The sequence below is a fragment of the Diorhabda carinulata genome, chromosome 11, assembly GCF_026250575.1.
Source record: "Diorhabda carinulata isolate Delta chromosome 11, icDioCari1.1, whole genome shotgun sequence".
In the NCBI taxonomy this organism is placed as follows: domain Eukaryota; kingdom Metazoa; phylum Arthropoda; class Insecta; order Coleoptera; family Chrysomelidae; genus Diorhabda; species Diorhabda carinulata.
This window is the reverse complement of record NC_079470.1, coordinates 5,619,472-5,635,862: the sequence shown is the minus strand read 5'-3', so window position 1 is coordinate 5,635,862 and position 16,391 is coordinate 5,619,472. Positions and strand designations below refer to the sequence as shown.

The window sequence follows — 16,391 nt, the reverse complement described above, 5'->3', positions numbered from 1 at the left end:
GTTCTAATAACACAACTTTCATACGTTCAAAAAAAGAAGATTAAATAGGTTATGTTTGAATGACATATACGCAGTTAAATATAAAAGATTATTATTACTAATTTCTATTTGAATATAGGAAAATGAAAAGTAGCAAAAATAGGTACTATCATAACTGCTAATTTCAAGTGATTTTAGTCCTGAATTCAATGGAACCTCCGTTGAAACCAAATGAATCAGATTGTTGTAATTCAGGTTGTAACCCTTGCATATTAGACGTTTACGAAGAACAACTTAAAAAATATAATAGAAAGCACAGTTTACAAGAATTGTATCGAAACTGTTTAATACCAACAGCTTATACACTGTTTAAAGTCATTAACATCGAAAAGAAATATAAAGATGCTTTACTGATTACGTTTGAATATGTAAAAGCTATGAACAATAATGTAGGAAAAAGTGGTGAATTAGACATCATTTATAAACCAGGACAGTTTATCATGCTTAAAGCTGGAAGAGAAAATGAAGAATTCCAAAGACCATACACACCTATACCAATAAATAAACAAAAAAAATTGAGTTTTACTGTGTTAATAAAACTATACGAAGCTGGAATGATGTGCAGGTATATTAGAAATTTAAAATTAGGATCAGAAACGTTATGGAGAGGTCCATATGGAGATTTTACAATAAATTATGCTTTCAAAAATATTTTGTTTATAGCTCAAGGTATAGGAATCGCTCCGTTTTATAGCATAATCAGTGATATAGTTAATAATGAAAACTGTTACACTTTTTTAAAATTATATTTTTGTTGCAAAAACGTTGATTCCATATATCTGAGGGAGGAATTGTACGAGTTACAAACATACTGGAATTTTAATTACGAAATTTTCCTCAGCGATTCTGAAAATAACTCACCCAAATATAACGAGATAATTCACAATACAAAATTGGATTATAATATTGTTAAAAATCACATCAGTGATAAAATCGAAGGTATCCAAATTCTTATATGTGGTAATGAACATTTTATAACGCATTTTAAAAAAGTCTCATTGCAGTGTGGAATTGTAGAGAGAAATATATTTGGTTTTTAGCCCAGTTTCCTACTATAAAATTTGAATTTCTGGAACCATTCTTGGTATTCACTAAGTTATCATCAACATAGGTAAATTTTGATCTTTGAAGATGATAATACATTATACAGTATAATTATGTCTTCAGTTCTGCCATCAAATCTCTTTCTGGCTTAGTTTTTGCTATTTTTTCCATCCATGATGTTCTTGGTCTGCTTTTATGAACCTCTGAAGGATACCTAACCAACATTTTATTCTTCAGATATCTATTGCCAATACCAAACAAATTGTGCTATAATTGTTGTATCTGTACCCTCTTTTCCTTATTTGTGTGTAATTCTTTGCAATACTAGCAAATTTCAATGTTTTTCCAAACTTTTTAAACTCGAGTCATCTTAAAAAATGTTTCAAACTTTCTTAAACATAGAAAAATTAAAAACTCTATGAATTAAGCAAAAAAGAAGAAATAGTTTTGTGAGAAGAAGATATAAGAATACCCCTTAAAATCGGATAATTAGGAGATAAAGAAAAGTAAAGGAACAAGAATTTTAGATGAAATAAACAAGAAACAGTTAAATTAGTAACAATGAAAAACCTTATTAAAAACTGAAGTGTGGTACTGAGAAAGAAGTACATATAGCAAACGAGGGAATTGGGGCGAATAGAAGCAACAATAGAAAGAAATTCAGGAAGATGACAAGATACAGTGTAAGAAATAAGTACATGATAGATTCTTATAACACCTGAGAAGATAAAAGAGAAGTTTGGGGCGTTAATTTGTTTAATTTACTGCTAAATTTTAAAAAGAAACAAATAATATCAATAATAATTCCTTTAATTTGAGTTGAGGTTATGAATAAACTTGAAAAATTCACAAATTTTATCACTTAGAAAAAAATAAACCTATATTATAATCATTAATAATGAAATTTAAAATAAATGTGACTTTTCAATGGTACTTTCATTATTTTTTAAGCAAAGTTAAAATAAATATTAAAATATTTACTTATCGTTATATTATGAAATGTTTAACTAGAAACTATGTGGATTATAACTTGTTGTTGAATTTAATACAGTTGAACAATCACAGTCAATGAATAAATTGTAGTTTCAAAATTTAAATTACCTCTGCTTACATTACATTATAAAAAAAATTAAACAAAATATAACAAATTATAGATGTTTAAATTAATCCCTTTTCCATTATATTTCATGTCCCGCTGCCTGTCGTAGTAATATGTAAATTTTTTCTTTAATCCAGTCCTTATTATAAGGGGCGTACGTATTCGTTGATTTTTGATATACGAGGCAACTCAAATCGGTAAGCTAAATGATGTGAATACATATAAAAAAAATTAATTTACAATTATTCTATTTTATTAACCAAAAAAAAAATTACCTGATCTACGAAATCAAACAGTTGGGAGATGTCGTAAGTAATTGTAGGGGTATTTGGATTCCTCCTTTTCAAGTGTTCCTCATAAATTCTACAAACACCTTCCATACACTCGTTTACAGATTCGTAATCTGAGTAGGTTCGAGTTTCAGGATTTGTACCTGGTTGCACCAACAATATAGTATGTGCCTAAAAAGAATAAAAGATAATAATATTAACTATATAAAAGTTAAATATAAGAGATATTACCATATTTATACTTTTATACTATAGGCAAAAGTTAGATTGTTTGATCGTTGCTAACTTTGTTGATAAGTCTGGAATTGCTTCTTCTTTTTTTTAATGTCATTTACAACAATATACTAAATTGTTAACCAATTTTTCCGGAGTCGATTCTATCTAACTAGCTAATAAAAAGTTATTAATGTCCGAATTATGATGTCATCTTAATCCAGAACTACGATTTAATGTAAATAATTTAATGCAAAATATAGATAGAATATTTAATTTTTTATCACAGAGCAAAATGTATTTTATGGTATCTACTTTTTTATATTTCAAATGGTGCGTTCCACTAGACTTACATGGCTCCTGAGATATTCTTTTAGGCGTTCCACATAGTGCAATCATGAAAATATATCTTATTATTTGATGCGATATGGGAAATTATAAGTACTTTTGAAGCATTCTTGTGACGAAATGCCAAATATTTCACTATCGCCACAGAAGATGTTTTGATTTTACTTTAGTGTAAATCTGTTAGGCGCTCTACTGAAAAATTTAATAACTTACAAATAACAACATAACGCTTTCGCTTTATTTTTTTCTTTTTTGCCATTCCTTAATATTTATCTGAACGTTCAAAACGCCTCGTAAGACATTCTATTTGGGTTTAAGATAATAACACTCTGGACAAAGGGAAATATCGTGGTCGTGAACGTGATTGTCGTGAGTGCCTAGTGGAATGCACCCAAAATGTCTACTTCTTTTTTTATGTGTCAGTCATTACCAGAAGCTTGTTAAATATACATCAATAAATATGTCAGAAATTTGTTTAATATGTTTAAAAACAACATCTGAATTATTTAAAGTGGGAAATGGTGAATGTGACAATAAAGATATTTTACAAAAGTTGATGGAATGCGTACCAGAACTGGTAAATATACAAGAGTAATAATAAATTTTCATACGAAGTAAAAATCTTTTTGTTCTCATTTATTACACCATATGAAATATTTAGTTTTCCGTATGAAATAGAAATCAAAATAGTTTCATTTTGTTTACAGGATTGGAATTGTACATTTCAAGTATGTTCTTATTGCTGTCAACGTTTATATGATGTACATTCATTTAAATCACTATGTATTAACTCATACAATTGGTATTGGTCCTTAAAGACGATAGGTGTTAAAGAAGAGGCTGTGGTTAAAAATGAGAACACAGACTGTAAAGAACTAATACAAGAAACTTTAATTGAAGAAGAATCATTGGAGAACAATATATTATCAGATAACGATGGTCGTAATGATAGTGATAGTAACTCGGATACAGATTTTAAAGAACTTCTAGTTGAAAAAACGAAAAAAAAAGAGAAAAAAGAGAAAAAATCGGAAAGTACGAGGGTGCCGTGTCACATATGCGGCAAACAGTATGCTTCAAAGTATGTTTTGAAAAAGCATATTATTATATGTGAAATGAAACATGACAGTAAGTGAAATTTTCTATTAATATCACTAATCGGTCATTAATTTTTACCACATTTTAGATTTTTGTCAAAACTGTTGATTATTGACTTCAATCTTACTATTATAGGGACAATCTTAATTTGCTATAAATTGTAGTGTTTAGTTCAGGTTATTATCAGAATTGTGCTAAAATGTTTAGTTACTGTGATATAATTGTTTTTGCAACCACTTCAACATCCAGATTTGTTCCCCATTGTTTGTTTCGTCGATTTTTCCTCAATTTCCTTGTTCAAATCCGGCTCGAAGGACTAGAAATTGTGTAATTGTGAGTGTAAGTTTTTTTACTGTGACATAATTGCTTTTCCAACCACTAGATTTACTAAATTTGACCCCCCCGCCATTTTTGGAAAAAATTCCTTTTCATCATTCTAATCCGGCTCGAAGGACCAGAAATCGTGTAATTGTTTTTTCTTACTGTGAACATTTAGAAGTGTTGTTGATATTCATACTAAAAACACTATACTACCTTGATACCTAACTTCAATTTAATTTGCCTATTCTTCGAGATTTCCTCAGTTTTCTCCTTCATATCCAGTTAGAACGACCAGAAACTGTGATATAATCGCTTTTTCATCCACCCAAGTCTTTAAATTTACTACCAAATCATTTTTATTTCTTCTTAAACCTTGTACCTTTCATACTAAGTGATATTTCTTTTAAATGTTGATGATTTTAATACATAAAAACAATATTTATCACTAATACACCAACATTTACAATTAAATTGTCTGATCCTTCGAATTTTTCCTAGTTTTCTCGTTCATCCGGCTCGAAGGACCATATATTGTGTGATTATGAGTATTGATCTATTAAAAGCAAACAGTTTGTTCAGAAAGTGTTCATAACTGAGAGTTTTGACTGGAATAAGGAGATGTTGTTATAAAAATGATGTACAGAATCATACAGGGGAAAATATTGATAAACATTCTGTTTTTACATTTTCTGACGATATTCCATCATCTTTTAGATGGTAATTCTGTAGGTAATGATAAAGAAGAACAAAAAACAGCCCCCTCTTGTTTGGAATGCGGAATAACTTTTAAAAATAAATATATGCAAAAAAGACATTTTGATAATGTACATAATATTAAAGATAGGAAATTCATTTGTGAAATATGTAATAGGAGCTTCGCCACCAAAGTTTACCTCGAAGCACATAAAAGGTAAGCATGAAAAGTAACTATGCACTAAACACTAAACTACTCGATATTTATGATAATCATCCACTTAACTATTCACTAAGTTATTCAAATCTACCGTTTACTCTACACTATTTCGTTTCATTCGCTATGACATCCAATTATTTACTGACTTTCACCGTGATAAACAAGCGCCTATTCATACAACACGGATTTCTCGATAATTCGGTTGTAGAATATAAACAAATAAAAAGGACAAATCGCCGCAGTATGTAAATAGAGGTTTTCTCTGAGAATTCCGCTTTCGTTCTTCTACAATACCCGGCGCGTCCACCATATTTCAGATTCTATTAACATATTAGAACAAGACCGGCTTCACGGTCCGTGTCGTGGACGCTTTTTCAAATGTATTTTATATCGAATCTGATTATATCTTGATTTTTTTAAATACAATCCAAATATTCCAAAAAATTCGTTAATTAAGTGATTATTTTGTTTTCTTCTTTTTTGTTTATGATCCAACACCCGTTACCGTACAGCACCGTTTGTCAAAAGTTTTGCTATAAAAAATATAAAAATTCCAAGACTAGAAAATTACTTGTTCAAATGAAAAACTTCTGTCGACCAACCATAAAAATATATTAAAGTAACATTTTGACTCAAACTTAAAAATAATTCTTAGATTTTGTTTTTTTTTTGAAATTCTATCATTTTTTTCTGTTAATTTTTTTTATATCATATGCTTCAGAATAATTTTTATATAGCACGCCTATGGTAAAGCGGATATTAAATTCAATGATCATTTTATAGTTTATCTATGATTTAGATACATTAATGGGAAATTCAAGTAAAATGAATATTCCTAAAAACTTGACATCTGTTTTATTTGTCATAACAAATAAACCGAAAACATTTTAAAAAATTAGAATAAATTAATTGAAAAAGAGTAATTAGATTTTTTTATAAAGAAAATGAAGATGTTGTGAACGGTTTTGGATGCACTACAGTTAAAATTTTGGATCGTTTTGCTGGTTACACTAAAGCTTGAACATAACTTTAGTTTTGGATTGTTTCTTCGCTGAAAATTCAGATAAGTTTATGCATCATTCTTGAGAAAGTCTTGATAAATAATTATGACGTGATTATTTTCAATTTCAGATATCATTCAGGAGATCGGCCGCACGTTTGTTCGTTTTGCGGTAAAGGTTATATAACCGCAAGTGATTTGTACCACCACGAAAAGATCCACGCCAACAAACGTAACTACCGTTGCGAAATATGCCCGAAAGCCTTCAATACCTCATCAGATTTATACAAACACAAGATGTGCGTCCACATGGATCCCTCCCAATGGAAATACACCTGTGAAGTGTGTGAAAAAAAATTTCCTTTGAAAATAAACCTCGATAGCCATACGAAAACCCACACAGGCGAAAGGAACTTTCCGTGCAATTTCTGTGATAGGAAATGTATTAATATGTCAGTATTAAAGCGACACATCATCACTCATTCGCGTATAAATCCTTTCAGGTGCGAGATATGCGATCAGGGTTACAAATTTCAAAAATCTCTCGATATACACAAATCGAAAGCGCACGGTATCGGTGACGTTAAAATTAAACCGGTGGTGAAAAAATTTCAGTGTCCTTTGTGTGTTAAAGCCTATACAGCAAACAATAAGTTGCAAAAACATTTGAGGGCCCATGTCGGGGAAAAACCCTTCAAATGTCCAGAGTGTCATAAGGGATTTTCCGATAAAAGTTATATTAAATTACATTTGAAAACTTTACATAATATACCTAACGATGAGAAAATATCGAATATATCATTATATGCACAATAGATTGTGAAGAAGAAGATTTCGGGTTAGGAATAATTGTTTTATAATCAATTTGGTTGAGGAATTTTTCATGTATCATTTTATTAATAGAAATGAATATATTTTGTAATAAAATTGTTTTTTCTTAAATAGGGCTATCATGTAATTCCATCTTTCGATTACAACGCCGACCTAGCGGCCACAGAGTGAAGTAATTTAGCATCCTTCACGGTACTTGTTCGCTGTCGGTCTCATGGTCATATTTAGCCTTAGATGGAGTTTACTACCCAGTTAGGGCTGCACTTTTGAGCAATCAGACTCTCAGAAGAGATCCTCACGCAATCGACAACGGTCATTACGGGTTCGGCACCCTCTATAGGCTTTGGCCCTATTTATGAATGGATGAACCAACCCCGCTATTCTCGTTTCCGGACCTGTATGTAAGACTGTGCTCCAGTCAAAATTGTATTACGTGACCTCATTTGACGTTCTAAGTTAGTGTCTAATGTCAAAATGAAATTGCATATAGGCAAGTTATTGGGAAAGTGATAACAATAAGGACTGATAGAGTTATTATATTTTATTCAATCAAATATGTATAAAAATAAAAAAAAAATATTTTCAATAACTACTAGCACCTGGAATAAAATTCAAAAGTTTCTGATTTTTCATTTAGTTTAAATTATTTGTTTTTTACTTTTATTATTCAACTAAAAAATATAGACATGGGAGAATCCATTTGCATCTGGTTCACTTTAAAATGAATATTTTTTTTAAACATTTTTAGAATTAAAAAAAAACAATATACATGAAGGAAATTATTGAACACATTTTTAAGTTGACCCAAATAAATATCGGTTTATATTGTCCCATTTGGAAAAGGTTAAAGGGGAAACCCCATCTCCATTACCCTTAAAATAGATTGTTAGCTTAATAAATAAGTGGAATTAAGGCTTTCCTGTTTTTGGGATAATCTGGAAATGTGTCTTGATACCACCAATGATTCAATAGCATCGTCTCAACCTAAAAAATCAACAATACAACCCTCTAAAAATTTTTTTGAAAAACCAACCAACACAGCAGAAAAATATTTGTAAAGTCATTTTTTTCATTTGTTATCATTACAGTAACTTGTTTGAATGCACAAGCCGTGTTGTTTTTTTCATTTGCAATAACAGTTTCCAAAGACTTTTGATTATTACAGTAAGAACCATATATGTACTTACCTGATTTACTACTACCCAAGCATACACAAAAAACCAAGTAAAATGGTATTTCAGTATCACAGTAAGTGCCGTGTACATTATTATTTCAGCAGCTTGAAGTGGACTTGATATATATTCAAACCAATCACCGAAAGGTAATTTGTGTTCAGATGTTACAATTTCTCCTGAAAAGATTCAGTAAACAATGAGAGCTACAGTTCTTATGCATTTTTCAGTTACGTAAAAGTTCAAAAAAATATCACTTATGCCATTGTGTGTATTTATGAATAATATGCTATAAAGCCCCCCTAAAACAAACAGTGACATTACATATGATAAACTGCAGCACTTGTTAAGGATAAACTAAAATCAAATAAAAATCTGAGGGGTAATAAAAAATTCAATTCTGAAACCAAGAAAGCATTTTTTCGAAAAAAGTACCTACTAAACAAGAATGTAGATAAATAAATATTTGGAATGATAAAAAAACTGGCAGATAAATATATGATCCAAAATTGTTAAAACAATAAAAAAGATCTGTAAGATATTGAGAAAAAAATCAGTTACCTTTTTTATTTTTTCTTAAATTTGCCAAGATTTCTGAAGCTTTGTATTGATGCCACCAAGCCCATAAAAATATACATATTGCTAATATTTCCGTATAAGTAACATTGGTAAAATTGATTTCTTGTGAAAAATATGAAGCTGCAATTGAAGGAATAGAGAAAATGTTTTATTATTCTCATCGCAATAGTATTAAAAAACGACAATAGTAAATATCAACAAAAACTAATAACACATTGACATTAAGAATGACATCTGTTAAAATTAGGTTATGTTATTAATTTCGGTAATTCAAATGAACATAGATAAATCAATTTCGATATTTGTTAATAGCAATTTAAATTTCAAAGCAGAACTTTTCAAATTTTAAGATTCCTATTTTGACATTTCATAATATAATAAATTTTTTTCGCAATAATTTGTCTTAATTTTAGGTATCTTTTAACAAAAAATCAGGTAAAAAGTTTACTGTTATTTTCAACTGATTTTTTGTTAAAACAGGCCTAAGGTCAAGACAAATCATCACGAGAAACATATAAAAAGGTCTAAGAAATAAAAAGTTGAAGAGAAATATAATTAAATTTCCTTACGAGATTTTACAAACTTTGGTGCTTCACATAGTATTGCCAGACACGTTCCAGGATAGTAGACAATTCCCAAAATGTACTGATTTACATTGATGTAACTATTCTTACCAAAAATCGATACATAATGCGTTTCGTAAAACCTTCTAGATACTTGTAAAGTCATTAAACAAACAGCAATGTAAGTTTGTGTTGTGGTTACTGAAAAATGTATACATTCATCATAGTTACATTTATACACACAGAAATATTCTATTCACTCACCAAAAGATAAACTAGTCCCAGAAATTGCATTCATCCAATGAATAACGCAATGTGGAACTTCAAATTTAAATATATAGACAGCGTTAATTCCAATAAACATGATAGTGTAACAAATTAAAGCCACTATGTAAAAATGCTTAAACCATGACTTAGGAATCTCGACGTTAAATTTAGAGAACAATGCACATTTTTCTTTGCTGGCAAATTTGCCGTATCTGAAAAACTGACCTAACGCGACTGGTAGTTTCGCCTCGAAAAAATTTAAAAGAGTAGCAAGGATTATCAACATTGTAGTGGCCACAGAAAATATAAAAATAATGTAATTCATATCAAACTGTAATTGATACCTTTTCTTCAGTTACAAACAACTTTTCGACATTAGAACATTTTTTTTATATTGGATATACTTCACTTCTCACAAATATCACAATTTTAACGGTTATATCTTATTAATATTTCTAATTTATACATTAAAAAGTTTTTGGATAATTATATTGCATTAATAATTACCGTTATAAATAATTTTTGTTAAAGTTGTAGATTTTGTCAAATAACTTGTGGTAAAAGTTCAATGACCTTCTATATTTTTGTTTACATGATTCTTCTTCTTTATTACACGATTCCAAAGCTGGTATAATTTCTCACAAACTGAAGCTTCATAAGATACGTTCCACTGAATGGATGCATAATTTTTAAAAATATTACTGCATATCATAATAGTGACAAAAAAATTTGCCGATTATCCACGTTTAAGCGAAATGTTGATATTGAATTGATGGAAATTAATAATTTTTTAGTCAACGTTGTCAATCATTCTAATCTATAAGATATAATTTATTCAAAACTAATTTCCAAATAATAAAACACGAATTATAATTTTTCCATAAACACAAGATTAATAATATAGAAATTGAGATTCCCCATATATATTTAATTTTATGAATATTTTAAAAGAAAGTTCTCCGATTACATTCACAATTGTTGAAAAGGCCTATGGTCATTTTAGGAAGACGTCACAACCAATTGCAATATAGTCTTAAGGGGACAAATTTGTGTTATGTACATTAAATTTATGGTTATATTTGTGTATTATTTTCATGTATTTTGGCCAAATATTTTCTATATAAAAATAAATTTTCTATACACAAATTAAATAAAGTGTTGTTGTTGACAATATGGCCGACTTTTCAAGTTACATTACTCGAAATGACTTATTGAGTGAAAATAGTTACAAATAATATTGGCAAAACTGCCAAGTATTAAAAAAATGTCAAATAATTAAATTACAAATTTTTAGGTTAAATTTAATTAAAATAGATAAATAATATACCGTTTGTTTTGTATTTCTAAACCCAAGGTGAATTAAAAATAACAATTCATAATATTTTAACGAAAACACACAGTGAATCAATTATATTTTGGAACGCACCTATTAAATTCCATTTGACAGATAACGTAGATCAAATTGAATGTTTTATGTAGTATCAGTCATCTTACAAAAAAGTTGTAATTTGTGTCTGATATTAATAGTTTTTATAATTTATACTAAACATTAAACGATAAAAAAAACATCGACTATAAAATAAAAGATTGGTTTTAACCATTCCAGTAAATAGTTTGCGTTATTAATATTATGGCGAATGAATTAGAATCTGAAACATTAAGCGACTGTGCAATTGGAAAAACTGTAAAGAGGTCCAACGAAGATGAACCTCGTCAAAATTTTAAAAAGAGAAAAAATGAAATAAAGAATATAAACATAAATGAAAAAAATCCTATATCTATATTGAATGAGTTGAGAATCGGTTTAAAATACAATGTTGTTGAACATTCTGGCCCTTCGCATAACCCTACTTTTAAAGTCTGTGTAGAAGTCGACGGACAGAAATATTATGGTTCAGGAAATTCAAAGAAAGCTGCCAAATCGGAAGCCGCTACAGAAGCTTTAAAATCATTCATACAGTTTCCAACGAACGGTACGTTTGTTTCTTCAAATACTTTACCAGGTTAGTAATAGAGTGATTTTATAATTTTTATACTTTCAATTATCTCCCATCACCAAATCTAGGTATAAAAATGGATTTTACATCAGATCAAGTAATCAGTAAGAAACAAGATAGTGGAAACTCTAAAAAAAGTAAAGTAGTTAAAGGACCATTAATGTTATTGAATGAATTGTACCCTAACGCAGAATTCACATGTATTTCAAACGAGAGTGATCCTTATGGTAGATTCAAAATATCCATTAGGATTAATAATCAAATTTTCATCGGAACTGGTTCTAATAAGAAACTAGCAAAGAACGCTGCGGCTTCTTCTGCTCTTAGTAAGCTTATTAATTACAGTATTCCCAATGTATCAACTGCTTGTATGGAAGACATTCCTTTTGCTACAAAAGAAGAACAAGAATTAGCAGATGTAGTTGGAAGATTGGTTAATGAAAAATTCAGTAGTTTGATGGCTAATGATATCGTTCATATTAGAAGAAAAGTTCTTGCAGGTAAACAAAACAATAACAATTCATATTTAAGGGGGACTTTGTCCTTGAATGCACTATTTCAGGTGTTTACATTTTATTTTAAATAAAAGCTTTTTGAGTGGTTTGTTTTTCTTGCTTTTATCCATGGTATACAGAAAGTTGAAAATTCTTTTTTTTTTTAAAGTAATCAGAAGGATCTTTCATTTTTTTTCCTCAAAAGCTTCAAGATTGGCAAAACTTTGATTTGATTAGTGTGCCATCTCCTGAAAAGATGAAGTGATCTTCCTGAAGTCCTCGAAAGATGTTTTATTTCTTCTCCTATTCTACAGCTTGCTTCAGAACCAAGTAGTAAACTGATACGAATCACTAACTTCCCAATTTGCCACTTTGTAATATTGTCTACTCTGACATGCTTGCTCTCTTCAAATTCCCAGTGGTTAGGGGATTGAGGATGCAATATTTTGCGCCCATACTGTTTTGGATGATCTTTTGTACCATATTGAGGCATATTGTGTACAAATTTTCGATAAATTATTTGAAAATAACGAAAAATACAAAAAAATACAGATGTTACAATGTTTTCAGCTTTCAATGCCGAAGCCAGACTGGAATAATTGTTGCAAAACCGGTAAAGGAAAAAGTAGGGAACCTATTCAAAGGTTTCTAAGCGTAAAAGCCTGGACAAATTTATTCTATTATTCTATTATATACTTACATATAGATTAAGAATTATTGGAAATTTCAATAAAGTCCCCCTTAAGCTTGAAATATTTCAGAGAAAATTATTTTCATGTTAAAAGTACATCCCTTCATAAATATATATATTACAGCACTTTAGACCTTGAAGGCCCATGGCTAGATTGTTATTTACAATTAAAAAAATATACAAAATGTTTAAGCTCTGTTTTGTTCTTCTTTTTCTACTCTTTTTACTAGAATTCTCCATCAGTTTCAGTCCTCCCTCCACTCAGTTATTCCCACTCTTTTCAAATCTGATGTTACCTCCTCTTCTAATTCCCTCTACCTCCATTTGTGTCCTCTTGGCAATTCTGTTTGCATTAATTTTGCGCACATACCCCAAACACCTGATTCTAAGTTCACATACATACACTTTGGTATTTAAGTTGGCACAATCCCACTACGAAAACGTTTATATATATAGAAATAATTTTGTTAATCAAAATTCTGAGGTATTTTACAACATTTCAGGTATTGTGATGACAAAAAATTCTGACATCAACACAGCGGAAGTAATCTGCGTTTCGACTGGAACGAAATGCGTTTCTGGTGAATATATTAGTATAAATGGGGCATCGTTGAACGACATGCACGCAGAAATTTTATCGAGAAGATGTTTAGTAAATTATTTTTATGATCAATTAGAATTAACAACGAACAGTAATAATTCAATATTCGAAAGTAAAGGGGGTAAAGGTTATCGTCTAAAGGAAGGTATCGAATTCCATTTGTACATAAATACGGCTCCGTGTGGAGACGCGAGGATATTCAGTCCCCACGAGGAGAATTCGTCGATCGACAAACACCCCAATCGAATATCCCGAGGACAGTTAAGATCGAAAATCGAATCAGGAGAAGGGACTATACCGGTAAAGAACGCCCCTTCGCTTCAAACGTGGGATGGAATCGTTCAAGGAGAAAGATTGTTAACCATGTCTTGTTCAGATAAAATATGTAGATGGAATGTACTGGGATTGCAGGGGGCTCTATTATCACATTTCATACAACCGATCTATTTGAAATCGATCATTTTAGGAAGCCTAATGAAAGAAAGTCATTTATACCGAGCCATTTGTGGAAGAATAGAAAGCACCCTACAAGGATTACCGCCGCCGTTTTTATTAAACAGGCCGAAAATGTTGAGGATCACATCGACAGAAGTTCGACAACCGCAAAAAGCCCCAAATTTTTCAGTAATATGGACGTTGGGAATGAAAGAACCGGAAATAGTAAATACCCATGTGGGGAAACCGGAAGAAGGTGTATCGATGGTCTGTAAACAGAGTTTGGCTAGTAGATTCGTTTCTTTGTTTCCGAAATTATCGAATACTACTGATATCAAAGTATTACCCTCGACGTTGATGTACGCAAAAGAAAGTGTCTCTAGTTATAAAGCAGCAAAAATGAGTCTGTACGAAGCTTTTGTCAAGGCGCAGCTGGGTTCCTGGGTGTCTAAACCGTTGGAGCAAGACATGTTCGATATTGTTCCTGTTAAACCAGAAAATTTTGTTTAGGATCGTTTTGTTGATGCTTTTTTTACAATTTCGTGTACCTTTATATTGCAGTGATGATTTTATTACTTTTTTTTTTAAATTTACATATATAAGCATTATACAAAATAATCTAAACATTCAATGTACATTTTTACAGAGGTTTATTAAGTGTGTAAATATAATAGTTGAAGCAGTTCATACAAGTCCGCTACTATCTTCAACGCATTCTATAAAATTAACACAGTTAAAGAAATATTTTGAATAAAATTGTGTTCAAAATTGATATAATTTCAGTAATTGTGTTAAAAACCTCTTCTGTCCCTTAAATAACTAATTTATTTGTTAGTTATTGGTTAACAATAACTTGGCAGTCACCAAATGTCAAGTTGTTTCAAATTAGTTGCTATGATCTGTAACTTTTTAAAAACTTTTATCTTATTTTTAGCAGACAGTGGATATTGTCTTTAAAAACTTTGTTTTGTATTCTTGTTAGTCGCTTCAAATTAGTTGCTACACTCAGTAATCTTTCCAAAAACTCTATTTTAGTTTAGGACCTCAATAACTTGGCAGTCATCAGATTTATTTTGTCTGAAAATCCTCTATTGTTCACTATTAGCCACCAATAACTTGGCAATCGCCATATATTTAGTTGTTTCAAATTAGTTGCATTAGTAATTATTTTAGGTCCACAATAACTTGGCAAACCTTAGATATTTCCTAAAATCATCTGTTTTTTTTTACATTTGGTTCATTATAACTTGGCAGTCGTCAGATGTTAAGTCGCTTTAAATCATTGGTAACTTTAAAAACTGTTATTTCACTTTGGGTTTACAGTAACTTGGCAGACATCAGATATTACTTCTAAAAACCCTGTTCATCAACTTTAGTTCAGAATAACTTGGCAGTCATCAGATGTTAGTTGCCCCAACAGTTCAGAAGTAATATTTTTTTTATCAATCTTCTATACTATATATGCAATAACTTGGCAGTCATCTCTAAAAACTTCTTTAGCAGGTAGTTTTAGTGAAATTTTGTCCACAATAATTTGATCAATTATTAGATATCACGTTATTTCAATCTTGTTACTATTCTACAATCTGTAATGAAAATATTTTTTGTGGATTCTGTATTTGGCAATCAACATATGTAAAATAATAGTATTTATTACTTTTCACCTACAATAAGTTGGCAATCATTAGATATTGAGTCCATTATTTGTTATTTCTTTGCAAAAAAAATATTTAACGTTAAAATAGCATTACTAATAATATAATTTAATACTTTAAGTTCACAATAACTTTGCAATCATCAGATTTAATATTGTTACAAAGTATAAAGTTAGACTATTAATCTTTTTATGGTTTTTTCATTGTTAAATCGACATCACAGACTATATTGTTTGTTATTTGTGTTTGTAATAATATGGCAGTCATGAGATCAAAAATTATTAAAAAGTTGCTGATTTACATTGCAATTCTTTTTCAAAATCATTACGAATTTATTTATTCAATTTTTATTTAATATTTTTTTTATTCTTGTTTTGTTTTTGGAACCTAAGTTTTATAAATACTATTTTAGAACTGCTTCGATTTATAATTTGGAATTGTACTTGGATTTTTTCCGATTCTCAAATGTAGATACGTTTTAATATAAATATAAATCTAGAATTAATAAACTTGTCAAATTAATATGAATGGCGTTAGTGGTTTTTTTTTTGTATAAAATGACAAAAATTTTAAAAAATCGAAATTCAAAAAAACAAAAGCACGAGAAAGAAAACTTTGAAAAATAGGGAAAAAATCGTTAATTGAAGAGAAAAAAAAACAGGAAAAAATCTTTAAAACTTTGAACTTATCCGCTCCGACAACCAAGACTAATAAATACCCCATCAAACGATGAATTAAAAA

At 29.7% G+C, this 16,391-nt stretch overlaps 5 protein-coding genes across 6 annotated transcripts; 3 read left to right on the top strand and 2 right to left on the bottom strand.

Annotated features, from left to right (window-relative positions):
• The first annotated feature begins 41 nt into the window (after positions 1–41).
• LOC130899543 (NADH-cytochrome b5 reductase-like) lies at positions 42–1,742 on the top strand. Its single transcript, XM_057809551.1, has one exon. It carries the CDS (start codon positions 189–191, stop codon positions 1,077–1,079), a length of 891 nt encoding a protein of 296 aa, XP_057665534.1. The 5' UTR covers positions 42–188; the 3' UTR covers positions 1,080–1,742.
• Positions 1,743–1,877: 135 nt separating this feature from the next.
• Positions 1,878–2,982, bottom strand: LOC130899544 (enhancer of rudimentary homolog). The gene is made up of 3 exons (XM_057809552.1): positions 2,704–2,982; positions 2,458–2,643; positions 1,878–2,384 (listed from the first exon to the last, which is right to left on the bottom strand). The coding sequence occupies exons 1-3, from the start codon at positions 2,704–2,706 to the stop codon at positions 2,262–2,264; spliced, it is 312 nt and encodes a 103-aa protein (XP_057665535.1). The 5' UTR covers positions 2,707–2,982; the 3' UTR covers positions 1,878–2,261.
• A 362-nt stretch (positions 2,983–3,344) lies between these two features.
• On the top strand, positions 3,345–7,292 carry LOC130899533 (zinc finger protein 558-like). 2 transcript variants are annotated; one of them, XM_057809538.1, is made up of 4 exons: positions 3,345–3,610; positions 3,741–4,161; positions 5,182–5,362; positions 6,497–7,292. In XM_057809538.1, exons 1-4 carry the CDS (start codon positions 3,419–3,421, stop codon positions 7,179–7,181), a joined length of 1,479 nt encoding a protein of 492 aa, XP_057665521.1. In that variant the 5' UTR covers positions 3,345–3,418; the 3' UTR covers positions 7,182–7,292. The 2 variants fall into 2 exon arrangements, with proteins under 2 accessions (XP_057665521.1, XP_057665520.1); XM_057809537.1 differs by having other exon boundaries at positions 5,167–5,362.
• Positions 7,293–7,724: 432 nt separating this feature from the next.
• On the bottom strand, positions 7,725–10,387 carry LOC130899534 (polyprenol reductase). Its single transcript, XM_057809539.1, has 5 exons — positions 9,775–10,387; positions 9,517–9,711; positions 8,930–9,067; positions 8,384–8,547; positions 7,725–8,180 (listed from the first exon to the last, which is right to left on the bottom strand). The coding sequence occupies exons 1-5, from the start codon at positions 10,100–10,102 to the stop codon at positions 8,088–8,090; spliced, it is 918 nt and encodes a 305-aa protein (XP_057665522.1). The 5' UTR covers positions 10,103–10,387; the 3' UTR covers positions 7,725–8,087.
• An 842-nt stretch (positions 10,388–11,229) lies between these two features.
• On the top strand, positions 11,230–16,178 carry LOC130899585 (double-stranded RNA-specific editase Adar). Its single transcript, XM_057809626.1, has 3 exons — positions 11,230–11,780; positions 11,843–12,274; positions 13,463–16,178. Exons 1-3 carry the CDS (start codon positions 11,408–11,410, stop codon positions 14,503–14,505), a joined length of 1,848 nt encoding a protein of 615 aa, XP_057665609.1. The 5' UTR covers positions 11,230–11,407; the 3' UTR covers positions 14,506–16,178.
• Positions 16,179–16,391: the final 213 nt, after the last annotated feature.